The 9,464-nt window shown below is 37.7% G+C and overlaps 1 protein-coding gene across 1 annotated transcript; it reads left to right on the top strand.

Moving 5' to 3' along the window:
* Positions 1–2,535: 2,535 nt before the first annotated feature.
* LOC105975173 (uncharacterized) lies at positions 2,536–8,415 on the top strand. The gene is made up of 6 exons (XM_088820307.1): positions 2,536–2,731; positions 4,990–7,219; positions 7,530–7,624; positions 7,838–7,920; positions 8,021–8,237; positions 8,297–8,415. Exons 1-6 carry the CDS (start codon positions 2,536–2,538, stop codon positions 8,413–8,415), a joined length of 2,940 nt encoding a protein of 979 aa, XP_088676433.1.
* Positions 8,416–9,464: the final 1,049 nt, after the last annotated feature.

The raw sequence follows: 9,464 nt of genomic DNA, 5'->3' as shown, positions 1-9,464 counted from the left end.
GAAAAGTCTGTTTGCATGTGCATGGAAAAAGGAGATCACGGGTCCGCCATTATATTGTTATTGGCTAGTGGATCTCAAAATTATTAAATCGGATTTAATTTGATTATTATATAAATATAGTTTTAACTAATCCATCATTAATTAAATAACAATTACTATATCAATATTATATTTTCAAAATCCTATTGAATATTAATATTTCAGATCACGAATCTTGTATGAGACATAATATATCATGTTTCAAAATGTATGACACATATCTCGATAAACAATCAATATATGCAACATTGATTCCCAGTGCTCCAGGTCACAAAGTTTGTCGTGTTTTTAGTTTAATATTCAACAGTAGCTAGTTCGCCAAAAACGTTGAATTGAAAATCAATTTATAATAAGTTAAATTATAATTGCCCTCGAGTTATGGTCAAATTACGAAAAAACCCCTCGTGTTTGGATAATTACATCTATCCCTCAACTATAAATTCTTTTACATCTCCATTTTTACGGTGTCAAATTCAACATAATCATCTAGACTCCGTGGAATGTACGTTCTCTAGTTTGTACTCGTTTTGTGCAAAAATACAGTTTCTGATATTATGCACTACAATCTGATATATACAATCCAAAAAACACGTCTTATGATCATCTAATTTCAAAATGTGAACCTCAAATGGGATAAAACGGGTCCAAAATTGAGAGTATTCCATATAATCTAGAATATTCCACTAAATTTGAAATCGCAAGGGTGGACGTGTAAGAAAATTTATAGTTGATCATGGATAGTCGTAATTACCCAAACAGGAAGGAGATTTTTGTAATTTATACGAGATTTTCAAGGACGGAATATTCCTCAATTTCCGTCAAGTATCGAATGGATTTCAAATAATCAACTCTCCGACGATCGGTTGCTTATTAATACACTAGCATGTGTAGTTGCATTGAGATACTGGAATGTTTATGGTGACAAGAGTGATCAAGGTAGGAAGTTAACCTAACTTTCAGACAACCTTAAACAGCATTAAATACATATATAATACTATCTATTTTCTTGAATTTATATATTGTTTTTGTTTATTAGGTATATCATTTATTAAAGATATATGCCGTAAATCAAAGAAGAACGATACCTTGAGCTCGGGAAATTAGATTACAACAGATGTCAAGCCCAGCATCAGATGGAATGGAACCATATGCAGCAGTACTTAATATCTATACATAAAACTTAATCACACAATTATTATATATATGATCTGCATATAAATGCTTATCTTTGAATTTATTAAATTCGTTTTCGCAGATGGCCGGTACGAACATTCGAATCTTGAAGAATTTGGAGTAAGCAAAAAGGAACTGCTCCTCGCGTTTTTTGTTGCGAGTTCAAGCATATTTGAAACATAGAGATACGGAGAAAGAATAGCTTGGGTTAAAACCAATATCCTCTCTAATATTCTTTCAAATCACTATTATTCCATCGACGATTCTGTTGGCGCCAGATTTCTACCGAGAAAGATATCCGCCTCACTTAGGAAGTAAAGGTTGGCGAAAGATTTGTTCCCATGTTTAATTTGGAAATTTAGTATCCTACCTTTGTAATTCTTTAGGACTTAGATTTATTTCCTTGTACTTTACTCTTGTTAGGAATCTTTCATAGTTATCTAGATTAGAACTAGATATTGACTAGGATTTTGTTTCCTAGTTATTCGGTTCCTTTAGAAGACAGGTCTTTTGAGCCGATCACAAGCCTATATAATGCTCCTCACCTCACAAAGACCGTGACACTTTTATTGGGAGAAAAATCACTCCATAGCTTTGAAGAATCGCTGAAACGTTCTGCTGAACAGAACTGTGCCATCGTTGGATGTGTCAACTTATACAGATCGGTTGTATAGATCTTTCGAGAGATCAACCACGTCACTGAAGGGAGTTCAGGCCAGAAAGGAGTTCTAGGCACGCGGTGTGGAGCTGCTGTTGGAAGAAACACGGAGTTCGAGTTGTGTACAAGAACGGCATATTACATAAAGAGGGAGTCTTTAGTGTTTTTATTAAGTCCTATTAATGTACACTATAAATCTGAACTAGTGAAAACGTGTTTGCAGGTCCACGTGGATGTAGGACACAATTGTGTCTGAACCACATTTATAAATCTGAACTAGGAAAACGTGTTTGCAGGTCCACGTGGATGTAGGGCACAATTGTGTCTGAACCACATTAATTTCTTGTGTTCATTTATTTGATTTAAGTAGTTTATAACTGTGTTAACACAAGAATTATAGTTGTAACTGAATACTGTTTCCACAATTGAACTGTTACAACTTAGGTTAATTGATTTCTATAGGCATATAAATCAACAATTGGCATCAAGAGCCTCTCACTAGATATACATAGTGTGTGATTTTGGGAATTTGATTTATTTGCCATTTATTGTTCATATGTATTATGAGTTCTCATATGGAAGGAGGTTCCACTACTCGCCCACCACTGCTCACGGGAACCAACTACTCCTATTGGAAAACTAAAATAAAGATGTTCATAAAGTCAATGGATGAGGATGCATGGCGAACAATGTTAACTGGATGGAAGCGACCCGTTGCCACAGATGAGAAAGGGATTGAAACTGAGAAGCATGAGAAAGACTGGAGCAAAGCCGAACAAATTGCAGCAAATATGAATTCCAAAGCCTTGAATGCTATATTCAATGGAATTGATATCAATCAATTTAAGATAATCTCGGCGTGTGAGTGTGCTAAAGAAGCATGGGAGTGTTGGGTTTCGGGCACGCGTACGCAGCGGAAAACAAAAATTTAATGTGATTTAAACGACTTTAAAACACACAAGTACATGCCCGACAAATTAAATCAATTAATTGCGTACCTTTGCGCTTCCAGCGAAATTAAAAACAACATACATGCTAAATAATTTAACCGAATTTAAATCAATTAACATGCTCGCGTTTAAACCAATAATCATGCTTGCAAAGATTAAAACGATTACACATAATCACATAAAATCATACGATAGCAAACATGAATTCATAGTTTAAACATAAACGAATCGAAACTAGGGTTTCGTATATTTACCTCTTGAAGCGTGAGGTAGGAGCGTTTAGCAAGTCGAGATTGCTACGGAAACCAATCCGTACAATCGGGGCAGCAGCGGTGCAGCGGCAGCAGCGGCGAATCGGCCACGGCGGCGCGTGAGGTACACGCACGGTCTTCCGGGGCGGCGCGTGGGGCAGCGTGCGGCTTCGGCTCGTGCGCTGCTCTTCGATTCCTCGATCTTCGATCTTACTCCTCTTGGATTTCACCTCGTATACTTCGATCTACTAAACACGTGGCACTAGACACGTAATAGTTAGAAAAACGGAAGAAAAAGAGAAGGAAAGAGACTACCAAGGCAGTCGGCCGATGAACGGCCGATTCCGACAACAATCCGGCGACGGCGCCGGTGATGGCCGTGGGAGAGAGGCCGAGAGAGAGAGGGGTGGACGGCTGCTAGGGTTAGGGTTGTGTTGTGTGTTTGTGCAAGACCTATAAATCAAGTATTTATATGTCTTGCATAAAACCCTAGCGGGCTTAAGTTGGACCGGGCCCAACAGCTTAAGTCCGTTAGTACTTTTACTTGCTCGTCTCTCTTAATTCAATGACCGAAAAATTGCAACGATTACATTTTCGGAACCATTATAATTTCCTCGTCATTACGAGTGCCATTTCTCATTTTCCAACTTTCTAAAAGTGGAAACCCTAGTTCAGTGCGCTTTCTAAATTTGGAAACTTCCCGATTTAGAAAGTTCACTAATACGTTCGCCTATTCTTTTCCTTTTCTTATTCTCATTCATAATTACAAATTACGAATGTTGGACTCAATCATATTGACTTCCAATCATGCAAAGATAAACTATTTTATCTCTAACCGTTTATTCAAAGATCTCATGTGCACGAGCAGTGTGACCCTCGATGGTTCAGGTGTAAGCTAGCCGTGGGCCCACAACTCTTTGTGGTCAAAACTCGTCCCTTAGAGTTACGATTAAGATGAAGCTCGTTTCACCTTAATCACCCAACGAATCAAGATTGGCGTCTAGCAACTACGCGTCATGATTCCCTAGATACAAATGAAGTGCCTGCAAGAACCTTCAGATATAGTTAACGTACATTACGGTCCCTTCGATTCATATGTCCCGATCGAACTAGAGGCATTGGTTCATCGAGACCTCTTTATATGTTCGATGACGGTGCGATCGTTCCAAGTGTTGTAATCCTTACGTGCATGACTTAGAGAATCGAATTCTCTAATCATCACTTAGTCAGCTCTGGCCAGAGACTTAGAATGATTACAAACTTTCAGAACACACAGGACATCCAAGACTATTCTAGCGATCGAATCCCCGACTACAATGCACAGACCTCCCACTAGATTTCGGACTGCACGAACACTGGCCCTTGGGATGGTCCTCGGTGGAACTCAGGGACAGGTCACGATACAGCTGGTCCTCTAGTGAAGTCACGGTGATGTCTAGGTCATAAGGACTAATGGTTTACAACTATACCATAGATATCTCTACTCGATTATTGGGAACCACTTAGAGATTTCTAGGGTGAGGGAGTTCAGTGAACTCGTCAACTTACGAGCACCCACTTATGCATGCCGATATCACAATACCGTTTACTGATGAGATGCAGTACACATACACTAAGTGCTAGTCTTAATGGGAAAGGCCGATATCCTCATTAGTGGCGTAACCCTTCGACTAGGAACACGTTTAAAGTTATAATACTTGAGTAAATATCTCACGATCCTAACGATCAATTACTAGTACTTGTAATAACTGTAAGGACTATATCTATGCTTGTGACAAAGGGACAAAGATATAGAATGCCAAGATGTTTTATCATTAATACGAATAAAGGTTCGTTTATTACAATAATAAATACGAAAGACCACAGCCACAAGTTGGCTTGTTGGTCACCTACTCTAACAGGGAGAAACTTCAAACAGCTTATGAGGGAACTGCTTCAGTTAGACTATCCAAACTTCAAATGCTTGCCACCCGGTTTGAAGATCTTCGAATGGAAGAAAATGAGACCGTGAGCGAATTTAACTCTAAATTATGTGACATATCAAATGAAGCTCATGGCCTCGGTGAAACCTCCCCTGAAGTTAAACTTGTACGAAAAGTACTCAGATCCATGCCAGACCGATTCGCATACAAGATCACTGCCATAGAGGAAGCCAGTGATGTGGACTCATTGCGACTTGAAGATCTAATTGGAAATCTACAAACTTTTGAAAACAAGTTGAACATCAGCAGAATGGACAAGGAGAGAAAAATTGCTCTGCAAACTGTATCGGACACCACAGCATCTGTGTCTGCTGCCCCTATGACAGCACTTGAAGTCAAGCTCACGAAATCCATGTCTCTAATAGCAAAGAACTTCGGAAAATTCGTGAAGAGAAATGGACATCCTACAAACTTTGAGAGAAAACCCAGGACCTCTACAGATAAGCCAGAAGTCAAGAAGGGAATTCGATGTAGAGAGTGTCATGGTTATGGTCATATCCAGGCAGAATGTGCTAACACTCTGAAAAAACAAAGAAAATCACTTGCCACTACCTGGAGTGATGACAACTCAGATTCTGATGATGAGAGTGAAGCTAGTGATGATGATACAAACAATGACTTCTGTGGAACTTGCAGAATCACAGAAGACACACTCGAGGATATCACATGCACAGAAGCACCACATCTCAGGTACGTGACACAGAAAAATGAAAATTACGAAAATCTAAATATATCTTTTATGTCCACAGGGAATGACGAATCAGAAGATGAAGGTGAAGATTCCATTCAACACATTCAACAACAATTGGATGATCTCCTGAAGCAATGTCATGAAGTCAGTAATGAAAATAAACTCCTAAAAGAACGAGAGGAAGAGAACAAAGGAGTTATAACAAAATTGAATGACAGAATGGATGAACTTGAGATGGAGATTGAAGTCTTTGAAGTGGAACAGGAATTCGCACAAAGAGACATCGACAATCTTAAAGATGTGTTGAAGTATTGGCAGGACTATGATGGTGAAAGAGCAAAAAGAATCAGGAAAAATCTTTTTCCAAAAATACATGCTGATGATCACCAAGATATTTCACCACCTGTTGGCACAATGTTTGAGGCTTCTGTCAGTAAGTTAAATCGCACTGCATTTCTTCTCTCAAATAGATTAGATGAAATCATAAATGCTCATCCCTCTAATCTCAAAAGAATTGGGCTAGGGTATACTGATAGACAATCTAATGCCAACACTAGTTCAAACCAGAGAATCAGATTCGTCAATCCCACATCTTCCCATGCGAACAACCAAACTCATCCTACTAAGTTTATTCCTATCTGTCACTTCTGTCACAAAGTAGGGCATGTCAGGCCTAAATGCTTTAAAAGATGGAAACTGATAAATAAACAGTTAGCAAATCAGACATCCAATTCCGCTGCGTGGGTTAGTTACCCTCAAAGTAACAACTCTTATAAACAATGGATGACAAATGATAGTACTAACTGTTGGTCTGCTATTTTATCTTTAAATGCATGTGCTACTAACTCTTGGTATTTTGACAGTGGATGTTCCAAACACATGACAGGTGAAAGGAATTTCTTGTCAAATCTGCATAACATGTCTAGTGGACAGGTCACTTTTGGAGATGGAAATAAGGCTTATGTAAAAGGAAAACGGGACTTGAATGTTGGAGGATTGCCAAACCTGAACAATGTTCTGTATGTGGAATGTTTGAAATCAAATCTTCTGAGTGTAAGTCAGTTGTGTGACCTATACGACTCAGTATTGTTCACAAAGCGTAAGTGTGAAGTATTTGATGAAAACAAAAATTGTGTTCTAACTGGATACAGGTCATCAGATAATTGCTACAAAATTGATCAGATTGATAAGTGGGATCAATGTCATCACACTTCTTCTGACCTCACTGATCTCTGGCATCGGAAACTAGGTCACCTAAATTTTCATGATCTAATTCGTCTTGTTAATGCAGGATGCGTGAAAGGGGTACCACAACTGAAGACTGACACACCTGAGTCATGTGGTGACTGTCCTTTGGGAAAACAAGTACGGACATCTCACAAGAACACAGATCATGCAGGTACTAGTAGGACTTTCGAACTCATTCACATGGATTTAATGGGACCAATGAAGACCGAGAGCATTGGTGGAAAAAGGTATGTACTAGTTTGTGTTGATGATTTCTCAAGGTTCACCTGGGTACGGATCATTAGAGAAAAGTCAGAGACCTTTTATGAGTTCAAAACTCTGTGCAAAAAATTGCGAATTGAAAGATTCAGCAATATTAGAAGAATTCGAAGCGATCATGGAAGAGAGTTTGAAAACTCTTCATTCACAAAATTTTGTGATAAACATGGTATCTCTCACGAATTCTCAACACCAAAGACACCACAGCAGAATGGTGTGGTAGAAAGAAAGAACATAACTCTTCAAGAAATGACTCGCGTAATGCTTATCTCAGACCAGGTTCTGGGCTGAAGCTATGAGCACTGCTTGTTACACCATAAATCGTTTACACCTCAGACCAGGTACCAAGAATACCCCATATGAAGTATGGAAAGGTAAGAAACCCAACTTAAGCTACTTTCATGTCTTTGGGTGTGAATGTTACATCTTGAACGATAGAGAACAACTCGGTAAGTTCTCTGCAAGAGGAGATAAATGTACTTTTCTTGGTTACTCTCTAAACAGCAGGGCCTATCGCGTCTATAATGAACGTACAATGACTGTCATGGAATCCATAAATGTAAGCTATAATGAAGTTTTATCTGCAGGAATGGATGAAGAAGACTCTAGTCCTGGAGAAATCATTGTACCAGTACAAACTCCGGAAGTCAACACAGAAGAAGTGACGACAGTGAAGGAAAGCACAAAAGAAGTGACCGGAGTGAAGGAAAGCACAGAAGAAAGAAAAAGGCCATCAAAACGAGTTGTAAAAAAATCATCCTTCTGAACAGGTGATAGGAGAAGTTGATGAAGGTATGAAAACTCGAAATAAGCCCAAAGTTGATTACCAAGAAATGGTCAGGTATGTTTGTTATACTTCTACTATAGAACCAAAAAACATCAAAGAAGCAATTATTGATGAGTATTGGGTACAAGCTATGCAAGAGGAACTTATATGTGTCACCTACGAATGTGACATCTTGGTTTTTGGAATAGGAATGATAGGAGGTTCATTTTGACTAATTGGTTGTGTGTTAGTTTTTGTAAATTAATTTTTGTTTCCACAGTGAGCCATGATAGAAGTGTGATGCCCCCTCTATCGGGAGTGATCAATGTCTATGACATCATTCATCTCAAAGATCATACCTCTATTGGGAGAATTATGCTACCGCATATGCATCTCTGACTTCTATTTAAAAGCTATGTGGATTCTTAAGGAGGTTGCCCTCCTAATGTTTGCTTGAACATCATATCAACAAAAAAAAAAAAAAAAAAAAAAAAAGGAAGGAGAAGCAAAATAGTCTGAATTAAAAAGAAAGGAGTTCAGGCCAGAAAGGAGTTCTAGGCACGCGGTGTGGAGCTGCTGTTGGAAGAAACACAGAGTTCGAGTTGTGTACAAGAACGGCATATTACATAAAGAGGGAGTCTTTAGTGTTTTTATTAAGTCCTATTAATGTACACTATAAATCTGAACTAATGAAAACGTGTTTGCAGGTCCACGTGAATGTAGGGCACAATTGTATCTGAACCACATTAATTTCTTGTGTTCATTTATTTGATTTAAGTAGTTTATAACTGTGTTAACAGAAGAATTATAGTTGTAACTAAATACTGTTTCCACAATTGAACTGTTACAACTTAGGCTTCGTTTGATAGGATTAAGCACTGAATGCTGAATGCTGAATACACAACTGAACTGTTAAGAGTACTGTTTGAATGCTGAATACTGAATGTATAAGTTTGTTTGATAACTCCAATGTCTATCATAACCGAATGATGTAATTTTACTATATTAACCCTCATAATTTCTAACAAATAAAATTAACTACTAACTAAATTGTAATGAAAAAATACTAAAAAAAACCATGACACTCTTAAATATTAGTTTATTATACTCTTTTAATGAAAATAATGCCATGTTTGATAGAATTAAGCGATGAATACTAAATGTTGAATACATATCTGATTGATTAAGAAAAATGTATGAACACCAAATGTTGAACAATTAAATTTGTTTGTTAACTCAGAACTTATTACATCTGAATCGTGTGATTTTACTATATTATCCTTAAGAAAGTTTGATTGGCACAATTCTAAGTTTCTAGCCATAGAAATGAATAAAAATATCAAAGTTCATTTTTTTTCTTCTAAACCCCAATATAAAAACATCCTCACGTCCATCTATCTATTATAAAAAAATATCGGTATATCACTCATATCCTAAACAAACGAACC

The sequence above is a fragment of the Erythranthe guttata genome, chromosome 1 (genome assembly GCF_056151865.1).
Source record: "Erythranthe guttata isolate IM_541 chromosome 1, IM_541, whole genome shotgun sequence".
Lineage (NCBI taxonomy): Eukaryota > Viridiplantae > Streptophyta > Magnoliopsida > Lamiales > Phrymaceae > Erythranthe > Erythranthe guttata.
Note: the sequence above shows the minus strand (reverse complement) of the source record. Positions and strands in the feature narration are given on the sequence as shown.

Bases quoted from the DNA above. Each gene is read 5' to 3' on its own strand.
- LOC105975173 (XM_088820307.1), top strand. From the start codon at position 2,536: ATGGATGAGGATGCATGGCGAACAATGTTAACTGGATGGAAGCGACCC. The intron at 2,732-4,989 runs GTGAGTGTGCTA...AACTTCAAACAG, and splicing joins ATTTAAGATAATCTCGGCGT to CTTATGAGGGAACTGCTTCA. The intron at 7,220-7,529 runs GTATGTACTAGT...ATCTCAGACCAG, and splicing joins GAGAGCATTGGTGGAAAAAG to GTTCTGGGCTGAAGCTATGA.